The sequence below is a fragment of the Amyelois transitella genome, chromosome 29, assembly GCF_032362555.1.
Source record: "Amyelois transitella isolate CPQ chromosome 29, ilAmyTran1.1, whole genome shotgun sequence".
Lineage (NCBI taxonomy): Eukaryota > Metazoa > Arthropoda > Insecta > Lepidoptera > Pyralidae > Amyelois > Amyelois transitella.
This window is the reverse complement of record NC_083532.1, coordinates 5,132,546-5,150,385: the sequence shown is the minus strand read 5'-3', so window position 1 is coordinate 5,150,385 and position 17,840 is coordinate 5,132,546. Positions and strand designations below refer to the sequence as shown.

The window sequence follows — 17,840 nt, the reverse complement described above, 5'->3', positions numbered from 1 at the left end:
TTATAACAAAGGGCAGCAGAAAAAATATAAGTCGCCAAAGGGCTTTTGCTGTTTTTAATAGGTTACTCAAGCACTTTTAGTGGCTGGTCTAATTTGAAAAAGGGGAAATGTAGGTTGCTCTGATTGAAAACGTCCGTAGAACGTCGAAAATTGTAGCGTTGCTTTTAAAGATAAAATATCAAAATTATTTAACATCAGTTTGTCTTTTTACTTTTATAAGCATAAACATTAATACATACACTATTTACATACTGTGTTAATATGTTGTTTAATAGTGAATATAAAAAATGTCATTTTAGAATATTTGGTACTTACATACCTAGGTACCTATTGAAATATTGTCTATCTAATGATTTTTCATGTCATTTTGTGAAACAAGTTGTTGAAATTTATTTTTTTAATTCAAATTTTTTGTTTTAAATTTAAGTAACAAAAAAATAAATAAATCTGCCAAGTAATGGGGTGAAAAAAAAAATTACATTTGAATTGATTAACCCTTTTTGAAGTCTGTTACGCCAACACACTGTTAGAACATTATAGTATTATGGTAACAAGTTTTAGCCAACTTTATTTCTGTGATTTTAGCAAATCCGTCCGCCGTGTGGTTCCCGGCACCAATAGAAAAAAGAATAAGACCACTCCGTCTCCTTCCCATGGATGTCGTAAAAGGCGACTAAGGGACTAAGAATCTTCTTGTAGGCGACTATTTAAAACTCAATTCTATCATTATGCGAAACAGGTGAACGGTATCATATTTTACGTACTTACATTCATAAAATCACGCCTTTTTCCCGGAGGGGTAGGCAGGAGACTACATCTTTCCACTTGCCACGATCTGTGCATACTTCCTTCGCTCCATCCACAATCATAACTCACTTCACACAAGGATTTCGGATACTCTTGACCTGACCCTTTGCCAGGATGGACGTCCTTAAATTGATTAAGAATTTGAATTTTAGCAATTGCAGAAAAAGACAATTTTTTATCAACCTTGATCTCATACTGACTGACATGAGTGACACTAATGTCCCATCACTACAAATAGGTAGTTATAAATAGTTCCGGTCTTGCACACTACTTTATAAAAACGTTAAATTATGTGCTTTACCCCAAAAGATAGGCAGACTTTTACGATAGCACTGCCAAAATATATCATTTTTATTTCGCAAGTCTAGAGTATGTACTTACCTATACAGGATGTTGGCTCTATGTACCCCGCAAGGGTTATAGACATGATTATATGTTTCATGTGTTCGTTTAAACTTCCCCAATTTTTTTTAACCCAATAGTTCGTTGGTAAACATATGAAAAGGATTTGAAAAAACACACAAAATATAAATATGAACAGTTTTATTATTCAAAGAATAATTTGTAAATGTACAGTGTAATAATCACACATTTAAAGATACAACGAATTACCTACGTTTGCGTTGAAATATATTTTTTTTTAATATATCACGTGAATATTAGCCACATAGGTTTCTTAGGCGAATGTGCCCACGGAAGTACATTCAAAATGGAATGAAAACTTTTTTTTTTTAAAAAAGAAAATTTTTTTCAATGTAAATCGTAAAAAAATAAGCATTGTGTTTTGAACGTTTCTTGACTTGAAAATATAATAATTACAAAACAGTCATTGGATTTAGAAGAATATAATACGTACAATGGCGGACTTATCCCAATAGGGATTTCTTCCAGCCAACCAGAATATAAAGGAAAATCTATAATTAAAAAGAGCAGCGCACATAAAAAGCATTGAGAATGGATTTGTATGGTATCTTACTTATTAGGCTATTAAGAAAGAGATGGTTATGAATGTTGTTATATTAATCGTATTTTCAAGTTTGTTTTTACTTCCGTGAACAGATTGCCACAACACTTATATAATAAAAAAACACAGCATGATATGGGAAAATGTGTTTATTTTAAAAATTGTTAATATTGTAAGAAAAATTATTTAAATCCTTAAAAGTAAAAAATTATGCACATAATTAACAAATATTTTCTTTTTTTGACAAGGTTCAATGCTATATTTAAACAGTACTCAATTTTTTTTACTAAATTCTTGAAAATTCGTCAAGACTAAATGCAAATACCACTTAATTAAATTGTGTCTAAATTTCTATTCAAAGTTTTTGTCTCACATTGTAAAATATGAGTACTGTTTACAAATCACCTGTACATTAATATTTTCATAGCAATTTTGAAAAATCACTAATTTTTCTTCAGTCCGTCATCAACCACCTCTCATACAATTATTGCATAGATATATAGAAATAGATACCTCCAGGTCAACCTTTTTTTTTCACCACCTTCTTCTTACTTGTCTAGAGGCCAAGATGAATCTATGACCACGATATTGGATTTGGCGAGTCAGGTTTTTACACGAAGCGACTCCCGTCTGACCTCCGCAACCTTTGCAGGGGAACCTAACCTGTATTGGATCGATCATGATTACACATCCAGTTGCCTGAATGTGCAGGTAACGATGTTTTCCCCCACCGTAAACAGGCATCGGTTGACAATCAAACTAATATACCCGCGGTATCTATTCCTATATACATCTATGATACAGTGTTATATTTTTTTTATCGCTCAATAACCGTTACCTTAACACATTCTATATTTAAATCACAGAACAGCCAATCAGAAATATAAAAATAAAGTATAAAACTGGCAACATTTTAGTGTTGCCGCACTACAATGTATTATGTTAATTAGTTGATATTGCTACGTACATTTAAGCGGCGAAAAGTTCGGCATATAAGTTGACCTACGTATGCAAACATCACTATGACGATAACTAAAAATGTCAAGGAAAAATTTGTCAAATTAGTCAATTTTTACTTTAACATAAACCTTCCTCAGAAAATCCCCTTTCCGACATTCCAAACGGGAACAAAATCCGTCTACAAATTTCCGAGACCAGTGCATACATATAGACAGAGAAAAAGTAGGTTGACTTTATAATGTGTAGCGATAATTCCGTGAACATTCGTTACCCGTCGCCATTTCAGGTCAACTTATACGCCGTGTATCATACCGCTACAATAATTAAACGCTAATTTTAACAAGTTACCTAATCATTTAATATTTTTTTATTAATATTTTACTTAATAAGGCTTCGTTTTATCTACAGGCGTTATTGTTTCGCCAAATTCGAATATATATAAGAGCAGAATCCTGGTACAACACACATTCATGTGTCACATCTCTATCCCTTGCGGGGTAGACAGAGCCAACAGTCTTTGAAAAGACGTACGTTGTATGGCTTTATGATGGAACTGAGATTCAAATAGTGACAGGTTGCTAACCCATCGCCTAAAAGAGGAATCCCAAGTTTATAAGCTCATCCCTTGGTCGCCTTTTACGACATCCATGGGAAATGAAATGCACTTTGAAATAGTTTAGCACACCGGCATTTCAGAATATAACTATTCATTATATCAAGTCTTTATGTCTTACAATTAACATGTACCACGTCTTTATCCCATACGGGGTAGACAGAGCCACTCATCACGAGGGCCGCGTTCACTTCTCATTTTGAACTATGTAAACTCAAGCACTCTTACATAACGTTTTTTTCCCCTTGCGGGGTAGACAGATCCGACACTAAAGAATTAAGCCGTGTTAATGTAGTTATTATTATCGAGTCTTGACTAACGGCTCTGTCTACCTCGTGAACGATTAATACGTGATATGTGTAATACGTGTAAACATAGACTCGAACTGCGACTCCAACATGGAGCCATGAATATTGTTATACCAGATTTCTACTGAATAAAATTCGCGCTTCTAACTTTTTAAAGAGTGAGCAGAATATATATATATATATATTATATATATATAAAAAAATATATATACTAATATCACACCGCGGATATCAAATACCTTCGCATAAACGTCAGTGGAGGGCGAATAAATTGCAAGGGATGATGCATTCATTATTGATGGCGTTCATATATTTTTTTAAGTAAATTAAAGAAAAATAAAAAAATGTTTATATTGGATATAGACGTGATTATTTGTTTTTATGCGTGTATGTATGTATGCATGCATGTATGTATGCTATTGTTAATTTTTTTTTAATTTACTTCTTAAATTTGTAAATAAAAATGAAAAAAAAAAATTTTCTTGGAAAAGTCTGAATCATGGCCACAGTTTATATATATTTATATATATATATATATATATATATATATATATATAAGTCAATCTATATATAATATACATATAAAGGATAGAAAACATAACATATTGACCGTTATACATTACTAAAGGTGTCACTACCGCTTCCAAAGCGCTAGTCTTCAAGCGGTGGAGGAAACAAGGGGGGGCATTCCCAGAATTCCCGCGGGAATATGCGTACTAAAGTACAATCTAGTGACTCAATATGGCAGTCATAATATCCGCTCACTCTTATCAACGCGAATGTAAAATTTAAATGCGATTTTCGGGAACGGCGAGTCGACGTATTCGAGTCGCGATCTGTAAAATAAAATTAAAGTTTATTATTATACAAATACAGTGCCGTGTGGTTCCCGGCACCAATACAAAAAAGGAAAAGACCACACCATCTCTTTCCCATGGATGTCGTAAAAGACGACTAAGGGATAGGCTTACAAACTTGGGTTTCTTCTTGAAGGCGATGGGCTAGCAACCTGTCACTGTTTGAATCTCAATTCTATGATTAAGCCAAGCAGCTGAACGTGGCCTATCAGTCTTTTCAAAGCTATTGGCTCTGTTTATCCCGCAAGGGATATAGACGTGATTATTTGTATTTATGTAGATATGTCTTCATGCATGCATGTATGCATGTATCTATGTATGCATGCATGTTTGTTTGTATGCATTGATGTATTATGTACGCATGTATGTATGTATGTATGCATGTATGTAGGTATGCAAGTATGTATGCATGGATGTATTATGTACGCATGTATGTTTGCATGTATGTATGCGTGTATGTATGTATGTATGCATGTATGTAGGTATGCAAGTATGTAGACATGGATGTATTATGTACGCATGTATGTTTGCATGTATGTATGCGTGTATGTAGGTATGCAAGTATGTATGCATGCATGTATGTATTATGTACGCATGTACGTATGCATGCATGTGTGTATGTAGGTACGCGCGCCCACCTCATCATATGATGTTGCAGCAGCGGCAGTAGCGCGGCGCGGCGGCGCGCGCGGCGGGCGGCGTCACGGGCGCGAAGTACGCGTGCACCTTGATGTTGGGCAGGTGGCCCTGCGCACCGGGGTGTAATATATATATATATATACAGGGTGACATTTAAAACAACTGCATCCTTTTAAACATAGACTATACCCATGCTTCTGAGCTGTTTGAGCCTATTTTTATTTAAATTAAACGTCAACATTTTTACATTTAAAAAACCCTCAAAATCTACGTCACACGCTTTATTAAAGACCAATACTACTAAAAGAAATTAAAACTAAACATGTTAATAAATGTCTGAAAAATAACTTTTATTTTTTTCGTACTTTCTGATATATGAACTAATATTTTTCTTTTAACGTTTTTAAATATCCTTTAGATGAGTACACTTAACAGTTAAATTTATGCAGTTGAATTAAAAGTCACCCTGTATATAATAATAATATATATATATATATATTATACCCCGCTTCGCAGACAAGATATAAGAGATTTATATCTAATATATTTAATTTATCTTTATTTTAAGTTTTATTCTTATTTTCCTTGTTGTACATGAATATATAAACAAAAAAAAATTATAAAATACTTTATTGTACATAACAAATTTTTTGTACAACATAAAATGACATCAAAAAATAACAATGCACAATGGCGGACTTGTCCCTATGAGGGATTTCTTCCAGTCAACCAGACCATTTGCGTTTCGGCTACAAAATTAGAGGAACTTCAATTGGAATGTTCAAGACATCCACAGGACCAACAGTATACCATTTTTTTAGAAATTTGAGTAACTTCTTCCAAGGGATAAATTCAACTCCGATAGGGCAGTCCAAAAAAGTCTGGGTCTTCAGCTAACTACATACCAAATTTCATCGTAATCGGTTCAGTAGTTTTTGCGTGAAAGAGTAACTAACATCCATACTAACTTTATGGTTACTGGATTAAAAAAAATCGACTTTTTTGTTCCTCCTATACCAAACGCCAATTTCATATATATTTTTTTGAACTAATATTATCCACCTACTCAAAAGGTGTGAAGCTGAACGTTGTGTTGTTGTCTCTGTCTACCCCGCAAGGGATAAGGACGTGATTGTATGTATAAATAAAAAAAAAATTGTGTTCATTCTTACAACACATTTCTCTCAACTCTAAATAAATATATTTAAACAAGAATCAGCTTTAACCCGCTCCCTCGTGTTTTAGAGACTCTAAATTCTGTCTACCCCGCGAGAAACAGAGACGTGTGACATCAAACTCACCCTCAACTTCCTTATAGCGTGCCTGGTGACCAGCTGACAGTCGTATAGCTCGATGAGTTGTAGTTTCTCGCACGCCGCCAAATGTTCTAAAGCCCCATCTGTCACTAGTGGACAATTGTCTAGACCTGAGAACGGAAGTTTATAAATATATATATATTACTAGCGACCCGCCCCGGCTTCGCACGGGTGCAAAATTCGGAAAAAATTATACATAAAAACCTTCCTCTTGAATCACTCTACCTGTCACAAAAAACCGCATCAAAATCCGTTGCGTAATTTTAAAGATTTAAGCATACAGACAAACAGACTAAAATAGCGACTTTGTTTTATACTATGTAGTGATATATATATACTTATATATACTTACGAGACAAATTACACAGATTGAGTTAGCCTCGAAGTAAGTTCGAGACTTGTGTTACGAGATACTAACTCAAAGATACTATATTTTATAATAAATACTTATATAGATAATCATCCAAGACTCAGACCAATCAGAGAAAGTTAGTTTCTCATCATTCCCTGACCGGGATTCGAACCCGGGACCTCCGGTGTCACTGACAAGCGTACTACCGCTGCGCCACAGAGGCCGCTTATAAAAAAATAAACAATAAATACAAGTGCCGTGTGGTTTACGGCACAAATAAAAAAAAACAAAGATTAGGACCACTCCATCTTCCCATGGATATAATAAACCGTGTGGTTTTGGGCGTAAAAAAAAAGTTTAGGACCATTCCATCTCGTTCACATGGATGTCGTGAAATGCGACTAAGGGGTAGGCTTATAAACTTGGGATTCTTCTTTTGTAAGCGATGGGCTAGCAACCTGTCACTATTTGAATCACAATTCCATCATTTAGCCGTACAGCTTTAACATTGCCTTCCAAATGTTTTCAAGACTGATAGCTCTGTACCCCGCAAGGGATATAGACGTGATTATATGTATGTATGTATTCTACCTAATTATTTGAACGAACTTCCTTCAGAACTTCAGGAGTTGTATACTAAAGATTTTAATAAGTTTAAAAAATATCTAAATTGTAAATGTAACAGCGATTCACCGAACATAGACAAACCCTGCTACGTTTGCAAGGTTCAATAGCTATTTTTTGTATGTGTTGTAAGAATACTGAATAAATTATTTAAAAAATAAATAAATAGATATGGACCCACCTAAAACTGTGAGGTGTTTTGCGGCGCACGGCGCCATTGACAGCTGTTTTATGCCAAAGTCCGTTATCAGTTCACAGTGCGATAGCGTCTGAAATTAAATAACATGTTTTCAATAAACTAAATTCATATATATATATATATAACCACACACGGCACTATATATATATATATATAGTGCCGTGTGGTTCCCGGCACCAATAAAAAAAAGAATAGGACCACTCCATCTCGTTCCCATGGATGTCGTAAAAGGTGACTAAGAGATAGGCTTATAAACTTGGGATTCTTTTAGGCGATGGGCTAGCAATCCGTCACTATTTGAATCTCAATTCTATCATTAAGCCAACAAGCTGAACATGGCCATTCAGTCTTTTCAAGACTGTTTGGCTCTGTCTAGCCCACAAGGGATATAGACGTGACTATATATATATATATATACTAAATTTGTTTTATTTTCTCGACCTCCGAGTCGGTTTCTTGTCGAATTCCCGTCCTGAAGCCTTCAGGAAGAGGGAGATTCGACGTCCCCTTCAATAAATATAGTATATATATATGTAAGGAAATACCTTTGAATTCCTTTCTTTCGTAGTTCAAATTTGAGCGCTTTACTATAATTGTTATGTTGATTTGATAGATGGCGCTAGTGGTTAGAAAAAATAATATAAGATGATATTGTAAACACAAGATGGCGGCAGATTTACAATAATAAAAAGGTGAATTAAAGATTGTGTTAAGTAGTAAAAAGAGATCGACAAAGTAACTTTAAATGTCGTTTCTTTGTTTTACAGGTATATTAGTTCTAGTGTAAAAGTTATAAATAAAAATAATCTTTGTTTTACAGAGTAACACGTAGTTTAATTTGTCGAGAGTTCTCACAGAATTGACTAAATTGTCTTATATATATATATGTATGAGATTACTTTAATAAACAAACAACTCACCAATTTCTCTAACAGCGGGCAGCCCATTGCCAAATGCACAAGCGTAGCGTCCGTTATCAGAACGCACTCTTCTAAATCCATTCGTTCTAGCAGTCTACAACTCTGTGGAGGGAAAAGAAGAATAATAATTTACTGGAATATTACAATTAACGGCCTCTGTAACACAGTGGGTACCGGGTTCGAATCCCGGCCTGGGTAAGATGAGAAACGAACTTTCTCTGATTGGCCTGGGTCTCGGATGTTTATACATACATATGGTCACGTCTATATCGCTTGCGGGGTGGACAGAGCCAACAGTCTTGAAAATACTGATATCTTAAGGTTATGTACAAAAGGCGGCCTTAATCGCATAATGAAATTTGGAAACTGAGTACCCGAAACCGCCGAGCTTGCATGAAGAGAGTTATGAATGTGGATGAAGCGACGGTAGTATGCAGAGATCGTGGCAAGTGGAAAGATGTAATCTCTGCCTACCCCTCCGGGAAAGAGGCGTGATTTTATGTATGTGTGTATGTATGTATGTATGTGTGTGTGTATGTATGTATGTGTGTATGTATGTATGTATGTGTGCATGTGTGTATGTATGTATGTATGTGTGTATGTATGTGTGTATGTATGTATGAAATCTGTAAGTTCTGGCAGGCACTCACCCTGGCCAAAGCCTGGAAGCCGCTGTCAGTGAGCTGCCCGCACGAGGCCAGCTCCAAGGTCTGCAGATCTGGACAGTGGACGGCCAAGGCCTGGAGAGAGGCGTCTGTCAGGTTACTGCAGCCTGGAATTGGAGAAATTATCATCGTCTTACATATTTATATGTATATATCCTACTACTATTATAAAGGCGAAAGTTTGTATGGATGTTTGTTACTCTTTCACGCAAAAACTACTGAACCGATTACCATGAAATTTGGTATGTAGGTAGCTGAAGACCCAGAATAACACATAGGCTACATTTTATCCCAGAGTTCCCGCGGGATTGATAGGGTTTCCATGCGGACGAAGTCGCGGGCGGCCTCTAGTATTTTTATATGTATATATTTTAGTGCCGTGTGGCACCAATACAAAAAAGAATAGGACCACTCCATCTCTATCCCATCGATGTCGTAAAAGGCGACTAAGGGATAAGCTTACAAACTTGGGGTTCTTTTTTAGGCGATGGGCTAGCAACCTGTCACTATTTGAATCTCAATTCTATCATCAAGCCAAACAGCTGAACGTGGCCTATCAGTCTTTTCAAGACTGTCGGCTTTGTCTACCCCGCAAGGGATATAGACGTGATTATATGTATGTATGTATTATAAATATGATAAATATATATTCACAAAGGTTGCTCTATAGACAGCACCATTGTATAGTGCCGTGTGGTTCCCCGCACCGATATTAAAAAGAATAGGACCACTCCATCCAGATCCCATGGATGTCGTAAAAGGCGACTAAGGCATAGGCTAATAAACAAGTAATTCATCTTTTAGGCGATGGGCTAGAAACCTGTCACTATTTGAATCTCAATTCTATCAGTAAGCTGAACGTGTCCTGTCAGTCTTTTCAAGACTGTTGGCTCTGTCTACCCCGCAAGTATGTACGTATGTAAATATGGTTTACCTGAAACGCATAGACGCCTCATTGCCGGCCCCAACTTCGCTATCGATTCGTCCGTCAAAGTCTATAAAAATATATATAGATTGTATTATATTTATATAAACATAAACATAAAATCACGCCTCTTTCCCGGAGGGGTGGGCAGAGACTACCTCTTTCCACTTGTCACGATCTCTGCATAGGTACTTCCTTCGCTTCATCCACATTCATAACTCTCTTCATGCAAGCTCGGCGGTTTCGGGTACTCTTGACCTGACCCTATACCAGGACGTCCTTAATTAGGTCAAGATATATATAAGGGGTAGGCTTACAAACTTGGAATTTTTCTTTAAGGCGATGGGCTAGCAACCTGTCACTATTTGAATCCCAATTCTATCATCAAGCCAAACAGCTGAGCGTGGCCATTCAGTCTTTTCAAGACCGTTGGCTCTGTCTACCCCGCAAGGGATATAGACGTGACCGTATGTATGTACTCACATCGCATCCTTGCACATTGAGGACTTGCAAGTCGGGACAGTAAGTGGCTAGGCACGACACGGCTCGGTCGTTCACGTTTTTGCAACCTGAAATATAAATGAATTGAATAGAATAGAATTTATTATCAAAATTGTATACAAGGTATCACTTATTGACGTCATAATATAATTATCCATAGGTCGCTGGTTTATATCCGGCTCGAAGGACCATGAAAAAGATTGAAAAATAGATTGCAATGTAAAGTGGACTGTATGTATTGGACTGGTAAAATAAAAATCCTTGAGTTAACGGACAAGACTCGTATCGCTTTATTGCGGACCCACAAGAAGATATTGGATGTACAATGTTGCCATATCGAACAAACAAATTAAAAAAAAAATATATTTTAATGTTGGTGTTCCAACACATCACTTAAATCTAATTATAACTACTGCCGCTTCCGAAGCGCATGTGTAGAAGAAGCGGCGGAAATAAACTACACTGCAGCATTTTCTTCAGACGTCAATATACAAATGTAGATCTCTTAAATCTAAATCATGGACGAATGCACATTGTCTACATATATTAAAAACATGAATGAATGTAGAACTAGAACTAAATGAATAGAATAGAATAGAATTTATTATCAAAATTGGATACAAGGTACTTATCACTTATTTATTTAAACTTTATGGACGTAAAATGTACAACAGGTGGACTTAATGCCACAAGGAATTCTCTGCCAGTCGAACCTTTGGACCAAACTGAGATGGATGTATGTGTGCCGTGTGGTTCCCGGCACCAATACAAAAGAGAATAGGACCACTCCATCTCTTTCCCATGGATGTCGTAAAAGGCGACTAAGGGATAGGGCTTACAACCATGGGATTCTTTTTTAGGCGACGGGCTAACAACCTGTCACTATTTGAATCTCAATTCTATCATTAAGCCAAATAGCTGAGCGTTTCCTATCAGTATTTTCAAGACTATTGACTCCGTCTACCCCACAAGGGATATGAACGTGACCATATGTAAGTATATATGTATATTAGATACATTCCCATCGATGTGAAGGTCAAAAAGGGAGTCGTTTCGTGTAAAAACCTGACTCACCCAATCCAGGGTCCATGGTCAAAGGCGCACCCCGGGCTCCTCTCCAGAGTGGTGAGAACACGACTTGGAACTAAAGCCTAAAGACAGGAGTAAAAAAAAGAAACTCACCTCTACTCTCTTTCCCATGGATGTCGTAAAAGGCGACTAAGGGATAGGCTTATAAACTTGGGATTCTTCTTTTACGCGATGGGCTAGCATCCTGTCACTATTTGAATCACAAATCTATCATTAAGCCAAACAGCTGAACGTGGCCATTCAGTCTTTTCAAGACTGTTGGCTCTGTCTACCCCACAAGGGATATAGACGTGACCATATGTATATATGTATATTAGATACATTCCCAACGATGTGAATCGAAAGATGTGTGATAGAAAGATCAAAAAGGGAGTCGGTTTGTGTAAAAACCTAACTCATTCAATCCAGGGTCCACGGTCAAAGGCATACCCCGGGCTCCTCTCCAGAGTGGTGAGGATGAGGTGAGGGAGGGAGGAGTGCAACCGGGACTAAAGCCAGGAGAAAAAAAAAGACTCACCTCTACAAAACTAAAGACTAAAGCTAGGAGAAAAAAAAGAGACTCACCTCGACAAAACTAAAGACTAAAGCTAGGAGAAAAAAAAGAGACTCACCTCGACAAAACTAAAGCCTTAAGCTAGGAGAAAAAAAAGAGACTCACCTCTACAAAACTAAAGCCTAAAGCCATGAGAGAAAAACAAAAAAAGAAAAACTCACCTCTACAAATGAAACTCTTCAATTTCGGACACGACCTGGCCAGAGCCTCCACGCCGTTCTCAGTCACCGACTGACACCAGGACACGTTGACGTGTGTCAACATCTGTCAACGAGAAATTATGTACACGTCAACATCGAAACGAAGTGTGCAGAGATGTAAGGCAAGTGGAAAGAGGTGGTCTCTCTGCCTACCCCTCCGGGATTTTATGTATGCATACATACATAAAGATGTAGTTACAGGAATAGAAAAGGGTATGTTGAGATGGTTCGGTCATGTGGAGAGGATGAATGAAAGCAGGTTGACTAAGCAGATATGCAAGGAGAGTGTGGAGGGAAAGGTCGGGGTGGGAAGACCTAGACGAACGTATCTTGATCAAATTGAGGACGTCCTGGTAAAGGGTCAGGTCGAGAGTGCCCGAAACCGCCGAGCTTGCATGAAGAGAGTAATGGATGTGGATGAAGCGAAGGAAATATGCAGAGATCGTGGCAAGTGGAAAGAGGTAGTCTCTGCCTACCCCTCCGGGAAAGAGGCCCGATTTTATGTATGCATACATACATATGGTCACGTCTATATTCCTTGCGGGGTGGACAGAACTAACAATCTTGTAAAGACTAAAAAGCCACGTTCAGCTATTCGGCTTTAAGATAGAATTGAGATTCAAATAGTGACAGGTTGCTAGCCCATCACCTAAAAAAAGAATCCCAAGTTAATAAGCCTACCCCTTAATCGCCTTTCACGACATCCATGGGAAAGAGATGGAGTGGTCCTATTCTTTTTTTTATTGGTGCCGGGAACCACACGGCACAAAAATGACACCAGCAGATTTTTTAGGAATTGACAAGCTATACATCAACATAGACACAAACAACAATTTCAAATTATAAATTCAACAGTGTGTATGTATGTATAGTGGTGTGTATGAATAGAATAGATTTATTTTCAAAATTGCATACAAGGTATCACTAATTGACGTCACATCACTTAAATCTAATTATAACTACTACCGCTTCCAAAGCGCATGTGTAGAAGAAGCGGCGGAACAAACTACACTGCAAATGTATGTATGTATGTATCTCAGTGGGCACGCGGCCTTACACAATACAAAAGTTAACTTACTGGGCACCCGTCTGATAACGACTTTAACGATATATCCGTTATACTAGGGCACGAATCCAGGTTTATTCTGAAAAGGAAATAATAGTAAAATAATTAGTTACAAAAAAAAAACATACAAATATATAAATTCTATCATTCAGCCCAATAGCTGAACGTGGCCATTCAGTCTTTTCAAGATTGTTGGCTCTGTTTACTCCGCAAGGGATATAGACGTGACTATATATGTATGTATATAAAAAAACATACGTACATATAATCACGTCTTTATCCCTCACGGGCAGACAGTGTCGCATAAACTTAAAAGGCGACGTTCAGATGTTCTGCTTGATAGAGAAAGTAAGGTTAAGTGAAGAACATCAAGTTTATAAGCTGTTCCCTTTGTCGCCTTTTACGACATCCACGGGAAAGATATGGAGTGGTCCTATTCTAATAGGTATTGTATTTTCTCCCGTTCTATGCTGTTTTTGGTCGGTATACATATATACATACATACATACGTATACATACATATAATCACGTCTACATCCCTTGCGGGGTAGACAGAGCCAACAGTCTTGAAAAGACTGATAAGCCACGTGTCCAGCTGTTTGGCGTAAAAAGCGACTAAAGGAATCGCCGTTCGTAAAAAGCGAATAAGGAGTCGCCTTTTACGAACCAATAAACCAACCCCGCCTACAGGTTTGGAAATATTTGATTGAATAATTGATCCTCCATCTCTTTCCCATGGATGTCGTAAAAGGCGACTAAGGGATAAGCTGACAAACTTGGGATTTTATCTAGATCTCGCTATAATAATTCTGTCACTATTTGAATCTCAATTCTATCATTAAGCCAAACAGCTGAACGTGGCCATTCAGTTTTTTCAAGAATATTGTCACTGTCTACCCCGCAAGGGACATAGACGTGACCATATGTAATGTAATGTAATATTACCTCTGCAACTTGCTACACCTCCTGCCGAGCGCTTGACACGTCTGATCTGTGACCTTCTTGCATTTGTTCAGGTTCAAATCTTCGATATTCGGACACGACTGGAATGGAGAATTCATTAAAATTAATGACGCAAAAACTACGCAAAAAAAAAAAACAGCTGAGCGTGGCCTGTCAGTAGTTTCCGTACTGTAGGCTCTGTCTACCCCGCAGAGGATATAGACGTGACTATGTTTATGTATGTGTGTATGTAATTTCATATAAATAAAACATATAATCAAACCAGGCAGCTGAATGTGGCCTATCGGTCTTTTCAAGACTGTAGGCTCTGTCTACCCCGCAAGGGATATAGACGTGATTATATGTATGTATATATGTATTCTATAAATGCTACATGCAAGTCAAGGCGAGACGCTAGTTTAAAATATTAGTATCAACTGTATTTGTATACGTTACCTGTGCGAGTGTCTTCATAGATCCATCGCCTATACTCTCGCAGCCCCTCAGCGACAGTTGCCTGAGGAACCCGCCACATCTGTGTGATATGTTGTCTATGACAGGGCCCTGCCAAATAAATTAATTAGTAAATTTAGTCTATCATACATAATAAAAAAAATTATCTCTTTTTTAAGATAAGATTGGAAACTCTTCTTCCTCTCTACATACATATACATATAGTATATAGTCTATATCCCTTGCGGGGTAGACAGAGCCGACAGCCTCGAAGAGACTGATAGGCCACGTTTAGCTGTATGGCTTTATCATAGAATTTAGATTCAAGTAGTGATAGGTTACTAGCCCATTGCATAAAAAAGAGAAGAATGGTCCTATTCTTTTTTGTATTGGTGCCGGGAAACCGGTCACTATTTTTTACTAGACATCTTACCTCAACATCAGTCTGAAATTCAAATAGGTCTATTCTCTGCCAGTTTGAGCCGTCCAAAGCCAGGACGTTCCATAGCTTCGATACCTGAAACAGGAATGATATTACAAATTATAAAAAAATATATGTATATATACGGGACAAATTACACAGATCGAGTTAGCCTCGAAGTAAGTTCGAGACTTGTGTTACGAGATCCTAACTCAACGATACTATATTTTATAATACATACATGCAAGGGATAGATTAATGTTATGTTTTTAACCTTTTTTAAGTTTTATTTTTGCAATTTTTATGTTTTATCCGAGTACTTATGGTATTTTTTCTATTTTAATTTTCTTATGACGTCTTCTGAAAACGGCTCGGTCACCCAGGTACTCTTACTTCAAAAATATACAGACAGACAAAAAATTTTAAATCTCATTTTCGTCTTAGGTTGGGTCTTTTATAAATCGCTTATATTGATTTTTTTTTAGCAATATCTCTCAAGTACAGACATCGGTCAGATACTATTTTATTATATGTATATAGGACATAATTATAACCTGAGCACATCTGCACAGAGAGACCACATCGAGGTAGGACAGTATCCTGAGGAGCAGCTCCTTCGGCAGCTTCTTGTTTATGTGGTTGTCATCCTCCCCGGATGACCGGATGATCTGAAACGACTAGTTTATTTAGAAAGTAAGACAGATGTACTCCAATTCATTTCACGCCCGTGTAAAACAAAATTCACCATAACGCCCGTTCTCTTGGGAGTTTCAGTAAATAATCATGAAAATTTTTTTACCATACAAAAGCATATGTTGCAAGATGATATCGCATCATTGTTTGAAATACCATTCTGAAAAGAAATCAGAATTATAAAAGAAAATTTGATATTTCACTCATATAATTCAGATTTCTATGGTTCATGCGCAAATAATCTAGTGCCGTGTGGTTCCCGGCACCAATACAAAAAAGAATAGGACCACTCCATATCTTTCCCATGGATGTCGTAAAAGGCGACTAAGGGATAGGCTTACAAACTTAGGATTCCTTTTTAGGCGATGGGCTAGCAACCTGTCAAATATAAATTTATTTTATATAATCTATACTAATGTTATAAAGCTGAAGAGTTTGTTTGTTTGAACATGCTAATCTCAGGAACTACAGGTTTGTGTTGAAAAGACCATTAATTGAGAAGGCTTTAGGCTATATATCATCATGCTGCAACTATTAGGAGAAGAAATAATGGAAAAATTTTAAAAAAGATGGGGGAAATTATTCATCCTTGAGGGCTTCAATTAATAAGGCAAGAGGCTTTCTACAACATCCATTGGCAAGAGACCAACTGATCTACCACAACAAGAACCAAATTTACTACATATTTATAGATTCTAAAGGTATTTTTAAAAATTGTGTAACAAGCATAAAAATGTGACTATACTTTTTAAATACATTCAAAAGTTGTGTCATACATTTTGGCAAAAGTGCAAATCCCCATTTCCCTAATAATTTAGGTCCGCCCAAGGTCGATAAATATACTAAATACCTACATAACGGTATGTAGTGGCTATGTATGAGTTGATTGCCCGTCAAGAGGTCATTTACACTTAAAATCTGACAAAGAAAAATGCGATTCAACGCGTCCAACATAACGTCGTACATATATGTAGATTTCCGAGATAAAAAAAAACTAATAAACACAACCATGTTTTTTTATATCTAAAAGCCGAGTATGCAGAACGGTAATGCGAACTATTTTTTTTTTATTTAAAAATAGAACACTTTGTTTACCATTCATGCGTCACAATTTTTGTTATGTTTAATGTGGTAATATTATGAAGTGCAAGTGTTGAAGCATGCAAGAACAAAGGGCTAGCCCTGCGCTTTGGATGCACGATGTCAGCTGTTCCCAATCAAAACGAAAACAAACAAGACACTGGATCAATGCTTACATCAAATTTATTCCTTCCGGAATATGTCATATTGGGGTACGGGGTCACTTTAGCCACAGTGCCGATTTCACTTGCACTCGCGTCGTAAAATATCCTACACTGAGATTCCGCGCAAATAGAAGTATGGGCGTCTATGATTATTTTTCCGACAATAGCGCAAACTACGTCCTTTCGGTTTTTTGTTGTCTCTCGACATAAGTTCGTTCAGAAGACTTAATTTTGACTTTAGATAATGTCTATTACATTTTTTAAAGATTTCTTACTTACTTTATATCTACCTATATCTTATACAAGGAAAAACAATATAATATATTAATAAGGTAATTTTTTAATAAGACACTAATTATAATACATTATCATAAACAAATAACAAAAGTTTGACAGTTCGTTCAAATTATTTAGCTCTAAGTTCGGAACGATCTCCAAATCTCCATTTGACATTTAATTTTGAACTAAACTAGTCCTATGTTCTACGGTGAGATGGTAGTAGTAGTCAAAAATATATAAAAAAATGAAA

General features: G+C 36.7%; 1 protein-coding gene across 3 annotated transcripts; it reads right to left on the bottom strand.

The window, feature by feature from the left end:
* Nucleotides 1–4,184: 4,184 nt before the first annotated feature.
* LOC106131761 (F-box/LRR-repeat protein 2) lies at nt 4,185–17,520 on the bottom strand. Of its 3 annotated transcripts, none has more exons than XM_013330953.2 (15): nt 17,324–17,520; nt 15,929–16,051; nt 15,387–15,470; nt 14,957–15,064; nt 14,504–14,601; nt 13,571–13,637; nt 12,454–12,556; nt 10,633–10,718; nt 10,159–10,219; nt 9,210–9,331; nt 8,560–8,661; nt 7,622–7,709; nt 6,450–6,574; nt 5,148–5,256; nt 4,185–4,488 (listed from the first exon to the last, which is right to left on the bottom strand). In XM_013330953.2, exons 1-14 carry the CDS (start codon nt 17,351–17,353, stop codon nt 5,152–5,154), a joined length of 1,302 nt encoding a protein of 433 aa, XP_013186407.2. In that variant the 5' UTR covers nt 17,354–17,520; the 3' UTR covers nt 4,185–4,488; nt 5,148–5,151. The 3 variants fall into 3 exon arrangements, with proteins under 3 accessions (XP_013186407.2, XP_013186409.2, XP_013186410.2); XM_013330955.2 differs by having other exon boundaries at nt 15,929–16,042; XM_013330956.2 differs by lacking the exon at nt 17,324–17,520 and adding an exon at nt 16,174–16,191.
* Between the last annotated feature and the right edge of the window lie 320 nt (nt 17,521–17,840).